This window comes from Dermochelys coriacea, chromosome 13 (genome assembly GCF_009764565.3).
Source record: "Dermochelys coriacea isolate rDerCor1 chromosome 13, rDerCor1.pri.v4, whole genome shotgun sequence".
Classification (NCBI taxonomy): domain Eukaryota; kingdom Metazoa; phylum Chordata; order Testudines; family Dermochelyidae; genus Dermochelys; species Dermochelys coriacea.
Genome location: NC_050080.1, coordinates 36,304,763 through 36,323,668, shown reverse-complemented (window position 1 = coordinate 36,323,668; position 18,906 = coordinate 36,304,763). Strand labels below are relative to the sequence as shown.

Below are 18,906 nucleotides of genomic sequence, written 5' to 3'. Positions count from 1 at the left end.
AAGAAATGGCATGGGGTTTAATATCTGTCACACTAGTGCCTTAGTCCTTTGGTGGATATGAGTCATAGAATATCAGGGTTGGAAGGGACCTCAGGAGATCATCTACTCCAAACCCCTGCTCAAAGCATGACCAATCCCCAATTTTTGCCCCAGATCCCTAAATGGTCCCCTCAAGGATTGAACTCACAACCCTGGGTTTAGCAGGCCAATGCATAAACCCAGTGTATGTCTACACTACTTGCCAGATTGGCTGGTAGTGATCGATCCAGCGGGGGTCAATTTATCGCATCTAGTCTAGTCTAGACATGATAAATTGACCCACGAGCGCTCTCCCATCGACTCCTGTACTCCATCGCCACGAGAGGCGCAGGCGGAGTCGATGGAGGAGTGGCAGCAGTCAACTCACCACAGTGAAGACTCCGCGGTGAGTAGATCTAAGTACGTCACTTTCAGCTATGTTATTCACGTAGCTGAAGTTGCGTAACTTAGATCCAAACCACCCCCCAGTATAGACCAAGGCTTAGTGAATTGAACTAGCTGGAAACGTTCAGCTGAAAGGCTTTCAGGAGTGAAAATTACATATTTGTCAAAATGGATGTGTTCCTGAAAAATATCCATTTTCATTGAAAGAAAATTTCAGGTTTTTCTTGTAAAGAATTGATGAGGAATATTTGATCAGTCAGGGAAAGAGATGACTTTGCTTATGAGTTTCCTCAATGCTTCTTTAACCTCCTTGTTCCTCAGACTATACACAATGGGATTGAACAGTGGAGTCACAACAATGTAGAGCAGGGAAAGGATTTTGTTGAGATGAATGGACTGAGTTCCTGTAGACACGACGTATGTAATAGTCAGCGTCCCACAGAAAGTGGTGACTACGAAGCGGTGAGAGCTACAGGTGGAGAATGTCTTCTGCTTCCCACTCTTCGATGGGATTTTGAGGACAGCCAGAGGATATGAATGTACGATGTGATGGTCAAAAGGAAGGGGATCAGTGATACGATACAACATGAGACAAAAATCGCTACCTCCACCATGTAGGTGTCAGAGCAGGAAAGTTTCAGCAAAGGCATCAAATCAGAAAAGAAATGGTAGATTTCATTAGGGCCACAAAGAGTTAAAGATTTTGCCAGACGCAATTGCAACACAGCAGCCAACAAAAATCCCCAAACCCATGTGCCAGCAGACAGCTTAATGCAAAGATTCCAGTTCATTGAATCTGCATAGTGCAGAGACCGACAAATGGCCAGGTACCAATCATAAGACATGAACATCAGGAGAAAACACTAAACAGTCCCTAATGCACAGAAGATGTATAACTGTGTGTTACAGCTGGTAAAGGAAATACATTTGTTCTGTCTCAGTAAGTCCACAAGCATCCTGGGGGCAATGTTAGAGGTGTACAAGATCTCCAGGAAGGAGAGGTTACCCAGGAAGAAGTACATAGGAGTGTGAAGACTGCGATCAGCTGATACCGTGATTATAATGACGGTATTCCCTGCCTGGTCGCTAGATACACAACGAAGAAGAGGGGAAAGAGGAAAATTTGCAGATCATGGGGATCGTCAAAGCCCAGGAGTATCAATGTGCGCATGATGATTTCATTTTCAATTCCAGGGTCCTCCATTATTTATTTCTAGATGCAAATAAATAAATAGTAATAATAGAAGTTATAAACATACTCCAACTAACGCTTTTTATTTATTGCCCTTTATTTGGATTTGTAAATAATAAAAGTGCAAACATACAAAATCTGTGTGCACCCTCCTTTAATTTACAAGTGTGCACAAATTATACCGGGGATGCTTTATACAATGTGTTAGATATCTCTGACAGCAAACAAGAGGGAGAGTTAAAGAGAGAGAGAGAGAGAGAGTGACTGATAGATACATATGGTAGCTCTGTGTAAGCTGAAAGCTTCTCTCTCTTACCAACAGAAGTTGGTCCAATAAAAGATATTACCTCACATGGCTTGTCTCCCTCCAATACTCAGATTCAGCAATGATGTATGCAGAGGTAATAGCACCTCCCTATGCTTACCCAGTAATCCCCTGCTTAACAGCTCATCCTCACTTTACAGACATTGCTTCACAGGGTGGTCCCTTATCCTGGAAGGAGGGCCTGAATTCTTTGTTGCTAGGTTTCAGAGGGGTAGCCGTGTTAGTCTGTAGCCACAAAAACAACAAGGAGTCTGGTGGCACCTTAAAGATTAACAGTTCTATTTGGGCATAAGCTTGCATCTGAAGAAGTGGGCTTTTTACCCACGAAAGCTTATGCCCAAACAAATCTGTTAGTCTTTAAGGTTCCACTGGGTTCCTCATTGTTTTTGTTGCTAGATGTAACATTATAGATAGACAGATACATAGATAGATAGAGTACCTTTACAACTGGCTGGTCAGGAATCTCCGTGCATTCAGATCTTCCTTCTCAGATGGTTGGAGAAGACATTTCACTTCTTAATGTGTGTACATGTTCCTGTATCTTCTTCAATTAAGCTGATTGTTGGCTACACTATCCTATGTGGCCCCCATTACTGGAGTAGTCAAACACCTCACAATTATTCGTGGATTTTATCGTCACAACCCCTCTGAAAGCTTGCCCTATGCAATGCCACTCTGGCATGGTTTAGCTTCCTCGATCTATATAAGCTCTCGTCCTCAATCACCTGTTCATTTGCTTTCTTCATTCATTCTGCAAGGAGCATTATTATCCATGTCTAAACCCAGCTGGCTGTGCCATCTGATTTATATATTCCTCCAGGTATTTTTTTTTCACATGGCACCTGGAATGCATTCTCCAGAGGCTGAAAAGAAAAGTTCTGCAACATTGTAGTGAAAAGAAGAATTCTTCAATGCCTAATCTGAGCTCCCTCACACCAATTTCACACCAGCCTTCTTCCCAATTCACACCATGGTTATGAGGAGCTGCTCCTACAGTCATGTGTGGCTAACGAGATAACAGCACATTGGCTATTTTGGAAGGTGGGTTCTGGACTGCAGGAAGCTGTAGGCTGCAGATAACACTACAGCTTGGAGACTGTTGTGTTAGAGTTATGCCTTGTCACCAACTCTTGCAATTTTATCACAAGTCTCATGCTATTTACATAAAACCCCAGCTCCTGGAGGCAAGTGGATAGGTAACAATCCCAGCTTTCACTAAAAACAAACAACAAAACATTTGTAGCCTTCATGGTTGTAGAAAAAGCTTGAAAAAAGTAACTCCTAATGACTCTGACACTAGAAGGCAAATAATATGCACATAAAAATATTGTTATTTTTGAAAATCTCATGATTTTTGGGCCTGTCTCATGATTCTGAAATTCTTAGGGTTGGTGATCCTGGTTACATAACGTATAAATACTAATGAACTGAGTATTAAATACCCTAAGAAGAACAGCAAACTCACTTTATTGAAGCCTCTTTATGATAGTCCCCATCCTGGTAGTATCTAACCAGCTCACAATCTTCACGAAGGGATAGAGGCGTTGTGATCCTCACAACACCTAACTTCCAGGCACCTAGAAAATCACAGGAACAACTCTGTGAGCTACAAAGTCTGAGCTGGGTACCTGGGCTGCCTATACTATGTATGGAGAGAGATAGACACCTTACAGTGTAATCCACAAAAGCACATACACTTGGTGGGGAGATGCCTAAGCTAAGCAGTGGAAGCATCCTTAGCTCTGCCCTTAGTCTCATGGAGATAGCTGCCTGAGTCCAGGCTGTGTGGAAGTGCCTCCCTCTGCTTGTGATTCACAGCCAGGAGCCCCTTTCCTGGTATCAGGCAGCTTGGGCACCTTGGTTGTCTCTTGTGACACTAAGCTAGGTGCCTGCCTCACTACCCACAAAATGTCTGGCACAGGAGGGATGGAGCCACCACTCACCTTATAACTTTTAGCCCAGTGGTTAGAACACTGACATGAGACATGAGGGATCCCCGTTCAATTTCCACCTCTCCCTGAGAGTGAGACAAGTTTTGAAGGAGTCTCTACCACCTCCCAGGAGAGTGCACTAATGGCTGAGCTGTGAGGTACCCTGACAAAGGATGCCCCTGGTCTCTCCTGTTTACAGTGACAAGATAGCAAGTGTGAAAAACTGGGATGGGGTGGGGGGGTAATAGGTGCCTATATAAGAAAAAGCCCCCAAAATCAGGACTGTCCCTATAAAATCAGGACTTCTGGTCACCCTACTCCTGTTGAAGCTATTCCATCATGGATACCTGATTAAATGGGTCTCCCACCTCCCAGGGGGTACCCTATGCACCAAGCTGCTGAGACGTTCTCATCTCTCTTTCTCTCTTACCCAGTATCTACATTAGCATATCCATAGCCCCGTGGTTACAGCACACATCTCAAACACAGGAAACATTCATGCAGATGCTTAACCCTCAGCATGAGAATCATAGACTCATAGAATATTAGGGTTGGAAGAGACCTCAGGAGGTATCTAGTCCAACCCCCTGCTCAAAGCAGGACCAACCCCAACTAAATCATCCCAGCCAAGGCTTTGTCAAGCCGGGCCTTAAAAACCTCTAGGGATGGAGATTCCACCACCTCCCTAGGGAACCCATTCCAGTGCTTCACCACCCTCCTAGTGAAATAGCTTTTCCTAATACCAATCTAGACCTCCCCCACTGCAACTTGAGACCATTCCTCCTTGTTCTGGCAACTGCCACCGAGAACAGCCAAGCTCTATCCTCTTTGGAATCCCCCCCTTCAGGAAGTTGAAGGCTGCTATCAAATCCCCCCTCATTCTTCTCTTCTGCAGACTAAATAACCCCAGTTCCTTCAGCCTCTCCTCACAAGTCACGTGCCCCAGTCCCCTAAATATTTTTATTTCCCTCTGCTGGACTCTCTTCAATTTTTCCACATCCTTTCTGTAGTGGGGGTTGGGGGTGGCAGAATTGGACAAAGTACTCCAGATGTGGCCTCACCAATGCTGAATAGAGGGGAATGATCATATCCTTCAATCTGCTGGCAATGCTCCTACTAATATAGCCCAAAATGCCATTAGCCTTCTTGGTAACAAGGGCACACTGTTGACTCATATCCAGCTTCTCATCCACTGTAACCCCTAGGTCCTTTTCTGCAGAACTGCTGCTTAGCCAGTCGGTCCCCAGCCTGTAGTGGTGCATGGGATTCTTCTATCCTAAGTGCAGGACTCTGCACTTGTCCTTGTTGAACCTCATCAGATTTCTTTTGACCCAATCCTCCAATTTGTCCAGGTCACTCTGGACCCTATTCCTACCCTCCAGTGTATCTACCTCTCCCCCCATCTAGTGTGATCCACCAACTTGCTGAGGGTGCAATCCATCCCATCATCCAGATCATTAAAGAAGATTTTTATTGTTTTCTGCAGAAGATGTTTCTTTTTCTGTTTCTGTTTCTGTTTATGAAGATGTCTATGATTTCTGCAGAAAAGTACATGGGGATTACAGTGGATGAGAAGCTGGATACAACTCAGCAGTGTGCCCTCATTGCACAGTCTTCCCTTTTTAAAGATGGGCACTATATTTGCCTTTTTCCACTTGTCTGGGATCTCCCCCGATCACCATGAGTTTTCAAAGATAATGGCCAATGGCTCTGCAATTACATCAGCCAACTCCCTCAGTTCCTTTGTATGCATTAGATCTGGACCCCTGGACTTGTGCATGTCAACCTTTTCTAAATAGTCCTTAACCTTTTTTTCACCACTGAGGCCTGCTCACCTCCTCCCGATACTGTGTTGCCCAGTGCAGCAGTCTGGGAGCTGGCCTTGTCTGTGAAGATGGAGGCAAAAAAAGCATTGAGTACTTCAGCTTTTTCCACATCATCTGTCACTAGGTTGCTTCCCACATTGAGTAAGGGTCCCACACTTTCCCTGACCTTCTTCCTGTTGCTAACATTCCTATAGACATCCTTCTTGTTGCCCTTCACATCCCTTGCTAGCTGCAACTCCAATTGTGCTTTGGCCTTCCTGATTACACCCCTGCATTCTTAAGCAATATTTTTATACTCCTCCATTGTCATCTGTCCAAGTTTTCACTTCTTGTAAGCTTTCTTTTTGTGTTTAAGCTCACCGAAGACTTCTCTGTTAAACCAAGCTGGTTGCCTGTCATATTTGCTATTTTTTCTGCACATCGGGATGATTTGTTCCTGCGCTTTCAATAAGGCTTCTTTAAAATATAGCCACCTTGTATGAGGGAGAATTGAACCTCCCACATCCCAGATGAATGCTCTAACCACGGAGGAAAAGCTATTAGGGAAACAGCAGCAGACATATTTTGATTGGAACCCAGTCTGGTAAGTGGTCTTTGAGATGGATTGTGTCCCGTATGCAAATTGGGCAGATAAATGCCTATCTTCCCCCAGTTCATGGATCCCTCTGGAGCTTATGTGGGATGTGATGCAGCAATGCACATGACCAGAGTGAGAAACTTAGGTGCTAAGGGAACTGCTACTCAGAAAACTTAGGAGCTGGGTGAGTTTTGGTGCCTATAGGGCTCATTGGGAATTTTGTGAATCGCAGTGGAGATGAAAATTGGGATTTAGGCGCCTAAGTACCTCTCTCAATCCCACCGAAAGTGATTTGCCTAACGTCACACAGGGAACCTGAAGCCTGGTCTTTCAAGATCTAGACTAACACCCTAGCCACTTGGACTGTCTTTCCTCTGCTCAGCAGAGTCACAACCCCAGAGAATAAATAAAGATCACAGGCTGGGTTTTTCAAAGCAGCCAAGGTATGTGTGAGTTGGACACTTAATTCACATCAAAATTAAATAGAAGTTGGAAGCATCTAAGTCCCTTAGACTATGTATCCAGCCAGGATACCTCAAATCTGTCATAACTCTGAAGAAGGACTTCATAAAAATGGCACCATGAGGCTGAGTCCTTTTGTGTAGCTCAGATTCTAGATCAAATGGGCTCAGTTCACAAAGGCAGGCTCTTATCCAAAGCTCAATGTAGTCAATAGAAAGTCCCCCACTTTGTTATTGTTAACCCCAATTAACAGCTAGTTCCTTAAGTACCCTAGTGTCACAGATCCACAGAGTCTAGTCTATGCCCCAGCCTGTGCCAGGCTCCAGGGTTCCACACAGAGGCCTGTGTCCCCCGAGTCAGGCTGTGCCTTTGTGACCAGCAACACCCTTCTCTCTCCACGGCTCCCTGCAGTGAATCCAGCCTAGCCAGACTCCTGCAGTGGTTTATACTGTACCCCTTCAGGGTTCAATGCTCTCAGTGAGTATTTGCAGTGACAGCAGGCAGTCCTTCCAAAACAAGGTAACGATTTATTAGTCCCCTGTCATACAGAGTCTGAAAGTCCAGTGACAGGTTTCAGAGTAGCAGCCGTGTTAATCTGTATCTGTAAAAAGAAAAGGAGTATTTGTGGCACCTTAGAGACTAACAAATTTATTAGATCATAAGCTTTCATGAGCTACAGCTCCAATGGTTATCATAGGGAAAGAAAGGTTAAGACATAATCCATGCTGGCCTAGCCAGTGCTACCACCCAGCCAAACTACTATGGACTCATTCCAGTTGCTCTCTCTCTCCCTCTGTCCCTTTCCCACTCCCAAAGCCAACTCCTCTCCCTTCTGTCACTTCTCTGTTCTCAGGTTTGGCCTCTCCTTCACTTTCCTATTGAGAAGTGGGAGAAAACCTCCTTCTTCGTTGTTGGTTGCTAGGCATTATTGTTCTGGCAATTGGAGGTTTCATCGTCTTCTTGGATTTTCATCTGGTATGGATTAGCCTGGGCCAGCCCTTTAATCACCCACTGAGTCTTCTCCAAACAGCGAGTCAACACACACACCTCATACTTCCTGGTGCTGCCCCAAGAGAAGACGTAACCCTTTTGCACCCAAGCATAGCAACACAAAATATGGGAGAAACAGGGGTGAACAAAGACTTAATGAAAATAGTACAGAAAATGCAATAACCACTAACGATTCTGAGATTGCTTCAGCTGGTTCCTTACATACGCTAGGGTTGAATTTCATCGGGATCTGCTGACTCGAATACAGCTAAATTACCTTATCACCCTCACTAAGCATTCTGAAGGGCACATTCTCCTCCCAGACACAGCTCTGCAACCCTTTTTAAGGCAATGGGCATGATTCTACTCCCAGATACCCCAATTGCACTGCGGGGAGGCCCACATGAGTGTGGTGTTGTTGTACACAGATAAATGTAAAGGCATTCAGTGCAGTATCAGTCACCACATCCGCCTTCAAGCTTCTTTTTTTTCATAGTAGCACTTAGGAATTGGGTCGCATCCCTTTAAATTGTCTGTGAGCCCTCCAGCATGGTGCTCACTGTGTTCTATTTTGCAGAAGCCAAAGTAGCAGTGTCTGAATTTTCCTAGACCTTGCATATTGTGCATACATAATAAACACAATTATTCAGACCATGGTGAGTACATCTGGTTCCTTTATATTGAAAAGACACAGCAATTGAACAAACTATTTAAAGATATGTGACCCAATTACTATACACTATATGTCTCTTCCACGCCCTCCCTCATTCTCTGTTCTGGCCTCCTAATGTATCAACCCTGGAACATCCAGTCCACCTGCTGCTTCCCTGCTGTTCCTGGAGCTTTGATCTTAAACATAAAGAGCAACCACAGGCTCAGCTCAGTGGCGAAAGCTTGGACAGGTTTATTGTCAACAAAGGATGGTCTGAGTGCTCTATATAGCAGATTACAAGTATGCTAGCACATGTATGCCAGTGACAAGATATCAGCTCAATCAACATCGTGTTGTCCCTAGGCTAACACAAAGCTGCTCCTCCTGCTACAATCCTTTTGTACATTTGATACAAATATCTTTCATATTACATTCCAAATGTTATTAGTTAGAATCATAGAATCATAGAAGATTAGGGTTGGAAGAGACCTCGGGAGGTCATCTAATCCAATCCCCTGCTCAAACCCAACTAAATCATCCCAGCCAGGGCTTTGTCAAGCCAGACCTTAAAAACCTCTAAGGATGGAGATTCCACCACCTTTCTAGGTACCGTCCTTGTACCTTGTACCTGATAGTTCAAACAAACCTTCCTTATCCATAATCCCATCCTTATCTTAGGAGGGGTCTGTGTGCTCCTCTACCATCCTCTTAGGAGTGTATTCACATGCTTATCTGATAAATGACCATCCTCTTAGGATTGTGGTTAGCCAATACTTAGTGATATTATTCTAACAAGGCCTGGTTTGGTTCACAGCCTACTTTGGTTCATGCTTTTAGCCAAAATGAGGGCTCCAGCAAGGCCTACACATCCAGGATGTGCCCATTTGTCATCTTACTACACACAGAACTCTCTTGACATAGGGGTGCCACAGGGGGGCCAGGGGGCCATGGGCCCATCATTTTTAAAAGTGGGAGGGCATAGTCCTCCCACGTTTTCCCAGCTGTAAGGGTGAGCGATGGGCAGAAGGGGGACGGAAAGGAGCAAGCAGGGGGCAGGGTCTTGGGGAGAAGAGGTGGCATAGGGGTGGGGCTATGGGGGAAGGGGCAGCATGGAGGCAGGACCTCAGGGGAATGGGTGGTGCGAAGGCAAGGGCTCAGGGAGGAGGGGTGGAACTGGGGTGGAGTCTCGGGGGGAAGAGGTGGCACCGGGAGGCAGGCCATGGTTTGGGCACCGGTGGTCCCCTCACTTTGAGAGAGTTTCCGCTGCTCCCGTCTTGACACCTTCTTGACACTGAACACTGTCTTGACACTGACTGCTGTCCCTGAGCATAAAGATCCCCCTCACCCCATCCACCAGTACAACAGAGGGAGGATGGTCCAGTGGCTGGAGTATTAGTCAGACACTTATGAGAGCTGGGTTCAATTTCCTGCCCTCACATGTGCTTCCTGTGTGACCTTAGATAATCAATTTTTTTTCAAAATTGCCTAAGAGATTTAGGAACCTAAGTCCCATTCATTTTCAATTATCCTTAAGCAGCTAAGGGCCAGACTTTCAGAGGTATTTAGGCATCTAAAAATGCAAATAAGTACCTAATACATTATTTAAAAGCACATAAGCAAATTAGGGGGCAGATTTTGAAAGGTATTTTGGAACCTAGTGGGATTTTCAAAAGCACCTATGTGCCCAAAACTCATTGATATCAATGGGAGTTGGGTGCCTAGATATTTCTGAAAATCCAACAAGGCATCTAACTACCTTTCAGAATATACAGTAGAGCTTTAAGCTCTGCATCATATACCCCCAACTTTTTTTAGATAGGGTAAATCAGCCATAGCTCCATTGGGTCAATGATTCAGATCCCCAGATGGTGTAAATGGATGTATGCTGATTTACTCCATCCATGTATCTGGCCTTCATTTTCTGAAGAGGGACCAGCATTCAAAGATGACTTGCACATGCTAGAAAAAGAAACATTTTTGAAAAGATGGGGATCAATATGAACATCAAAAGGTGGATAAGGAATTGGTTAAAGGGGAGACTACAGTGGGTCCTACTGAAAGGCGAACTGTCAGGTTGGAGGGAGGTTACCAGTGGAGTTCCTCAGGGATCAGTTTTGGGACTAATCTTATTTAATCTTTTTATTACTGACCTCGGCACAAAAAGTGGGAGTGTGCTAATAAAGTTTGCAGATGATACAAAGCTGGGAGGTATTGCCAATTCAGAGAAGGATCGGGATATTATACAGGAGGATCTGGATGACCTTGTAAACTGGAGTAATAGTAATAGGATGAAATTTAATAGTGAGAAGTGTAAGGTTATGCATTTAGGGATTAATAACAAGAATTTTAGTTATAAATTGGGGACGCATCAATTAGAAGTAACGGAAGAGGAGAAGGACCTTGGAGTATTGGTTGATCATAGGATGACTATGAGCTGCCAATGTGATATGGCTGTGAAAAAAGCTAATGCGGTTTTGGGATGCATCAGGAGAGGCATTTCCAGTAGGGATAAGGAGGTTTTAGTACCGTTATACAAGGCACTGGTGAGACCTCACCTAGAATACTGTGTGCAGTTCTGGTCTCCCATGTTTAAAAAGGATGAATTCAAACTGGAGCAGGTACAGAGAAGGGCTACTAGGATGATCCGAGGAATGGAAAACTTGTCTTATGAAAGGAGACTTAAGGAGCTTGGCTTGTTTAGCCTAACTAAAAGAAGGTTGAGGGGAGATATGATTGCTCTCTATAAATATATCAGAGGGATAAATGCAGGAGAGGGAGAGGAATTATTTCAGCTCAGCACCAATGTGGACACAAGAACAAATGGGTATAAACTGGCCACCAGGAAGTTTAGACTTGAAATTAGATGAAGGTTTCTAACCATCAGAGGAGTGAAGTTTTGGAATAGCCTTCCAAGGGAAGCAGTGGGGGCAAAAGATCTATCTGCTTTAAGATTCTACTTGATAAGTTTATGGAGGAGACGGTATGATGGGATAACATGATTTTGGTAATTAATTGATCTTTAAATATTCAGGGTAAATAGGCCAAATCCCCTGAGATGGGATATTAGATGAATGGGATCTGAGTTACCCAGGAAAGAATTTTCTGTAGTATCTGGCTGGTGAATCTTGCCCATATGCTCAGGGTTTAGCTGATTGCCATATTTGGGGTCGGGAAGGAATTTTCCTCCAGGGGAGATTGGAGAGGCCCTGGAGGTTTTTCGCCTTCCTCTGTAGCATGGGGCACGGGTCACTTGAGGGAGGCTTCTCTGCTCCTTGAAGTCCTTAAACCACGATTTGAGGACTTCAATAGCTCAGACATAGGTGAGGTTTTTTAATGGCCCCTTCTGACCTTAGTATTTATGAATCTATGAATCTATCTATTTTAATGAAGCCCTTGGGGAAGCAAATTAGAATATGAGGCTTATACAGGAAAATGCATCAGAACATCTAAAAGACCAAACACCTGGGAAAATATTATCTGCCTAAATTCTCAACAGCAGAAAGCAGACAATACATCACTCTGGGAAGAGATTGAAGGCATCACAAGAAAAAGCAAGAAAAGTAGAACTGAAGATACCAGTGGGTGATCAGCAAATATCCAAGAAAAGTGGAACGTGTTCTAAAGCAATATGAAAGGTGAATATGATTTAATTTGTTGCTGAGAAGAAAATTTGTAGGGTCAAACCCAAGGGATCTTTATATGGGTCTTATTCAGGTTAAAGATGTTCAAAAAATGTCTCGTTATTTTTTCGGCAAAAAAATTGAAGGGGGGGATTTCATCAAAATTTTCAGAAGAAAATTTGTCCTTCTTGTCCCCAAACTGAAAACTCAAAATTTGGGGAAAATCAAATAAATGGGACAATCCAATTTTCCTTTAAAAAAATTTCTATTGGAAAAGTTTTCACCAGTCCTGCTCAGACTAAGCAGGTTATGTGTATGCAGGGGTGAGGGATACCACAACAATAGATAAGTACTAAGCTAGCCTCAAAAATGTCAGTCAATATGAATGAACAACATGAAAAGAAAAAAAAATAAAAATTAAGAGCTGGTCAAAAAAAGAAAATAAATTTCCTTCTCTGCTCCATTTTTTGTAGTGAATTTTTTTACACAAGTAAAAACAAAAGTGGATTTATCCTGAATATTAATCATTTTTTTAAATATTCAAGCTGAAATTTTCAAAGGCGCTTGAGGGCAGTTTGATGCCTAATTTGCCTTGCTGTTTGGAAAATCCTACCATAGGAATTCAATGGGAATTCTGTTTAATTTCACTGGGAGTTGAGCTCCGTTGAAAATCCCAATTTCAGACTTTTTAGGTGCCTTTAGGGTTAGGCAGAGTGGGGGTCCTGAGGATCTCAGTGGCACCTCAATGTTGGACTTAGGCCCCTAAGTGGCAGAGAAGTGTCTAAGTCCCTTAGTGAATACATCCAATGAAGTGAGCTGTAGCTCACGAAAGCTTATGCTCAAATAAATGTGTTAGTCTCTAAGGTGCCACAAGACCTCCTTTTCTTTTTACTTTCAAAGGCAACTTTGAAAATCCCAGCCTAAGTGAATTGTCCAAGGTAACGCCCTGACCCTTTCACAGCGAAAGACATCCAAACCCAGCTCTCCAGCTTACCAGGTTGGTACCTTAGCCACAAAATCACCATGCCCATATTATCCTCTCTCCCTGAAAAATGTAATCACTTGTAAAGATAAATGTCACGGACTGAACAACAGTTTGTGCTTGCAGGAGGGTTCCCTCTATATTCAGAACACTGACATATTTGTAATGAACATAAAGTGCATCAAGGGTTATTTAATTATATATGCACCCAATAAAACATCACCTGGTGACTGCCATAAGCTATGGAAATCCATCTGAAGAGGAGCATTTTTCAGCTTGGGAGGTAGAATATATAAGAAGATAAATAGACGATCTAAAATGTCATGGCAGTAGTCAAGTCTCTGAATAGCAAAGTGTTTGATTTTTTTTTTTTGGAGGAAGTAGGATACCAGAATTTTTTAAATCTACTCCGCGAGTTGAAAGATGAGGAAGCTAAATTTCCTAGTCTGCGTTCTTGACCTAATTTGGGGAAATATAGACAGCAAAGGATAGATATAGAAAATATTGCATCAAAATATAACATGATGTTCTTTAAACTAAATTCCAGTTTCTTTTATAACCCATAGATGCAGTACCAGGCAAACATGGATTCGGGGAATCAATCAACCAGCACAGAATTCATCCTCCTGGGATTCAGGAATCTCCCTGAACTACAGATTCTTCTCATCCTGCTCTTCCTAGTGATCTACATTGTGACCGTGACCGGGAACATGCTCATCACTGCTCTAGTTATGACTGATCAGCACTTCACACCCCCATGTACTTCTTCCTGGGGAACTTGTCCTGCCTGGAGACCTGCTAGTCCTCCATCATCCTGCCCAGGGTGCTGGCCAGTCTCCTGACTGGAGACAGAACCATTTCTGTTAGCAGCTGTATTGTGCCATTATATTTCTTTGGATTCCTTGTGTGTACACAGTGTTATCTCCTAGCCATGATGTCTTATGCCCGGTATTTAGTGATATGTAAACCCCTGAATTATGCAATCCTTATGAATGGCAGGTTGTGTTTTCAGCTAGCAGCTGGGTCTTCATTCAGTGCATTTCTACCTATTAGCATAATAATATTTCTAATGTCACCTTTAACTTTCTGTGGCCCCAATGAAATTAACCATTTCTTTTGTGACTTCACACCAATGATAAAATTGTCCTGCAGCGACACCCACCTGATTCAACTTCTGGCTTTCATACTCTCTGTCAGTGACATCCTTCCCCTGTTTCTATTAACTGTGACATCCCATGTTCATATCATCACTACCATCCTGAGGATCCCTTCCACCACTGGGAGGTAGAAGGCTTTTTCCACTTGCTCCTTATTGCGGTGACAAGTTTCTATGGGACTCTAATGCATATATCTTGTCATAACATAACCTGATGGGAGACCTACACAAAGTGTTCTCTGTCGTCTACAAGGTCTTTACTTCCTTGATAAATCCTCTCATATACAGCCTAAGAAACAAAGAGGTCAAGCAGGCCCTGAGAAAAGCTGCCAGGAAACTTGTGGCTTTTAGAAGATTTCAGAGAATCTGAGCTAATTTATTTAGGATAAATAACCCCGGCTTAGCCCCAGGCCCTGCCCCCAATCCACCACTTCCCCTAATCCCCCACCTCCACCCTGCCTCTTCCCATCCCTGCTCCACCTCCAGCCCCACCCCGACTCCACTCCTTCCCCCAAGACCCTACCCCCAACCCGCCCCTTACCTGCCTATTTCCACCCCATCCCCCAAGTGCACCTTGTCCGCACACCTCCCCCTCCTTTCCTGTGCCTCCCACGCGCTGCTGAACAGTTGTTCTGCCGCATTCAGGAGACACTGGGAGGGAGAGGAAGGAGTTTGGGTCAGAGTGGGGGGAGCTTGGCTGCCAGTGAGTGCGAAGCACCCGGTATTTTTTTCTCCATGGATGGTCCATCCCCGGAGCACCCATGGAGTAGGGACCTATATTAATTATTAAAGAGGGCTGAAATTTGTTGTTGTTGAAAAATTGTCCTTTTTTCTAAATTGGTAATTTTGGTGAATATATAGCTATATAATTTTCCTTTTCTTTCAATTAAATTGAAAACTATTTTTTTAATTCTCTTCCTTCTTTTTATTTCCCCGCTTTTCCCCTCTCTTTCCCAACTCCCCTTTTTCAGTGGCAAAATGGAAAATGGAAAAAAAGGGGAAATGTGGGGGTGGCGGGGCATGGAAAGAAGAAGATGAGACAAGAGAAAGGGACAGGAGGGGATGGGGAGGGAAAACCAACCATCCAAACAACAATAAACCCAGAAAACTCAGAGAAATTAAATTTTTCTAACAGGAAAATTTTGGATAATGATTTTCAATATAAAATGTGAAAAAAACAATTTTTCCTATAAGTCTTTCCAATTGACAACCAGCGCTGGTCATAATCCTTTCCAGCAATGAGGTATTGATGATGATGGGTGGGGATCACCGTATGCATTGGGGGCAAAATTCAGGGAAACCACCACAAAGACTTTAAAGCCTGCTGAAAGTTAGGGTTTTCAAAAGATCTCCAGTTAGTTAGGTGCCCCAAAGAGTTAAATGGAGTTAGGTGCTGTCAAGGTTCCCTCCCCACTATGAACTCTAGGGTGCAGATGTAGAGACCTGCATGAAAGACCCCCTAAGCTTATTTCTACCAGTTTAGGTTAAAAACTTCCCCAAGGTACAAATCCTTCCTTCTCCTTGAATGGGTACTGATGCCACCACCAAGTGAGTTAGACAAAGATTCAGGAAAAAGGACCACTTGGAGTTCCTGTTTCCCTAAAATATCTCCCCAAGCCCCTTCACCCCCTTTCCCGGGGAGGCTTGAGAATAATCTACCAACCAAATAGGTAAAGCAGGTGAGCACAGACCAGACCCTTGATTTTTAGGACACTAAAAACCAATCAGATTCTTAAAAAACAGAACTTTATTATAAAGAAAAAAAAGTAGGAGAAACACCTCTGTAAAATCAGGATGGAAGGTAATTTTACAGGGTAATAAGATTCAAAACACAGAGGATTCCCCTCTAGGCAAAACTTTAAAGTTAAAAAAACCGATATAAACCTGCCTCTTAGCACAGGGAAAATTCACAAGCTAAAACGAAAGGTACTCTAACGCATTTCCTTGCTATTACTTACTATTTCTGTAAGTTAGACATATCATTCAGTAGGAGCTAGATTACTTGCTCAGTCTCTCTCTTTGTCTCTGAGAGAACACACACAAAGAGACAAAGCAAAAACCTTCCCCCACACAGATTTGAAAGTATCTTCTCCCCTTATTGGTCCTTTTGGTCAGGTGTCAACCAGGTTATCTGAGCTTCTTAACCCTTTACAGGCATTTTATGCTACCTTTAGCTGTATGTTTATGACAGGTGCTCAATAATGGGAACTGGGTTCCTAACTCCCTTTGTCTTCTTAGAATAGCCCAGCTTCAGGCCTGTGCAGATTAGGTGGCTGACTTGACCTTGTTTGTGGCCTCTGATCTGGGTAAATGTCGCTCTGAGGCTGAGGAGGGTAGTGCTAGCTGAAAATGTGCAGAGACCAGTAATATAGTGTGAAAGGGTCTCTGATATTTGACACAAGGCAAATGTAATTAAGCTTCAGGGACCCAGGTCTGTGTGAGGGGGTAGGAATATCACAATAGCAAATTTAATAAAATAAAAAAAAATTGACCAAATATGTCTAACATCCTTCTCGTGATCTTCCATCGCTCTGCTTTTTTCTTGCTTTCTTAGACTTTCTTAGAGTGTAGACATACCCTCAGGCTATATATAAGGGGATTGACCATAGGAGTTAAGACAGTGTAGAAGACAGAAAACAATTTGTTTAAATCTCTATGTGTGTTGTTTTTTGGTAACACATAGACAATCATTATTGTCCCACAGAACATTGTAACAGCTATGAGGTGAAAGGAGCAGGTGGAAAATGCCTTTTGCTTTCCAGTGATGGAAGAGAGTCTCAAAATGGTGGCTATAATAATAACATAAGAGATAATGGTTAATAGAAATGAGGGCAGAGTGAAAATGGAGGTAAATAGGAATGCTACAAATTCTACCACGTTGGTGTCACTGCAGGAGAGTTTTACCACTGGGGTGAGCTCACAAAAGAAATGGTCAATTTCATTGGGGCCACAGAAAGTTAACTGTGACATGAATGATACTATTATGCTAATAGCCAGAAATGCACTTATCCAAGACCCAGCTGTGAGCTGAAGGCAGAACCGGGCTGTCATAAAGGTTGCATAATGCAGTGGTTTACATATTGCCAGATACCGATCATAACACATTGCTGTGAGGAGGTAACATTCTGCAGCTGCCAAAGAACCAAAAAAATACATTTGTAATACAGCCCATGAAAGAGATGGTTCTGTCCCCCATCAGAAGACTGGCCAGCAGCCTGGGCAGGATGGGGAAGGTGTAGCAGGTCTCCAAGCAGGCCAAGTTTCCCAGGAAGAAGTACATGGAGGTGTGAAGGTGCTGATCAGCCATAACTAGAGCAATGATGAACATGTTTCCAGTCATGGTCACAATGTAGATCTTTAGAAATACCAGGAAGAGAAGAACCTTCAGTTCCTGAATATTCTCAAATCCCAGGAAGATGAATCCTGTGATTATCGATTGATTTCCCCTTTCAGTGTTTGTCACTGATTGAATCTAGGGGAAAGAAAATAAACTCAGCCATTTAAATTTAAGGAGATACTTTTAAATTTTAGCCAAGTATCTTTTATTTAATCCCAGGAATACCAAAATCCTCACCTCTCTTCTGGGATCTGGGTTCTTTACTCAACTGCTGGGCTATTTACTTTCCCAACAGGTGGATCAAGACCCCAGATCAGAAAGGTGAACTTTCCAGTATCTTGACATTTTAACCAACCATGTATTTGGCTCCCAGCAGTCTGAATGTCTGATACTTCCACTATATAAATTCATTTTAATTCTGGTAACCCATCTCCTCTTATGAGAGTTCAAGCAGGTTCTTTTTTTATCCACACACCTGGCTGGTGCCATCAGAATTTTTTCATCTTCTTTGGTGTTCTATCTCCTCACAGTGGTATATGAGCACCCAACTGCCTTAGACAATTTTTACAATCCCAAATTCTAAATTCAGTATACATATTTGCTACCATGACAGTCCCCAGGGTACAATCAGTACTGTTGAACAACTGTGTCCCCTCCATTCTCCAATCTGGGGTGCATTTTACACTGCTTCACTGTGAAAGCCAACACACCTAGTCTGTTCACACACAAGCTCCAGCATGTAAATCATTCCCAGCTATATTGTACGACTGCTATAACCAGCCACTCTTGAATTACACTGCAGAATGCCAGCAAATTCCTGGTCCCCGACTTCCCCCCAGAAATGTGCGTCTTGTACAGCCCAGCTCTCTCCTTCTAGACAAGCTCATATAAAGTCTGTCACTGCATCAACAGAAAGGTGGAGGTGGTAGAATCTCCATCCTTAGAGGTCTTTAAGGTCTGGCTTGACAAAGCCCTGGCTAGGATGATTTAGTTGGAGTTGGTCCTGCTTTGAACAGGGGATTGGACTAGATGACCTCCTGAGGTCTCTTCCAACCCTAATCTTCTATGATTCTATACACTGAAAGGCTCAGAAACAAGAATGAAAATAAAAAGCACCCCCCAAGTTCTGTTTGGTTTTTGTGTATCTCATGATTTTCAACCAACCTCATGAGATTTTGGGGGACTGACTCATGATTTTTGAATGACTGGGATTGGCAATCCATGTGTGTGTGTGTGTGTGTGTGTGTGTGTGTGTGTGTGTGTGTGATTGGTTGTGTTTCTTTCTGTGTGTATGTGACTGTGTCTTTGTGTGTTTGTCTTTGGGTAGGATCTGCTGTTGCATTATATTTGATTTTGGCAGTATGGCCAATCCCAAGTATTAAAGGTAAGTGAATTAGGTCACAGAAAATAGAATCATAGGACTTGAATGGACC

The 18,906-nt window shown here is 43.2% G+C and overlaps 1 protein-coding gene and 2 pseudogenes across 1 annotated transcript; all 3 read right to left on the bottom strand.

Moving 5' to 3' along the window:
- LOC119841836 overlaps positions 1–18,906 on the bottom strand; it is a 362,869-nt pseudogene that overhangs the window by 327,039 nt on the left and 16,924 nt on the right.
- On the bottom strand, positions 676–1,627 carry LOC122456401 (annotated as a pseudogene).
- On the bottom strand, positions 14,383–17,476 carry LOC119841619 (olfactory receptor 10A7-like). Its single transcript, XM_038369177.2, is given in 4 exon segments — positions 14,383–14,425; positions 14,678–14,787; positions 16,714–17,299; positions 17,301–17,476. Coding segments are annotated over 4 exon segments (915 nt in total).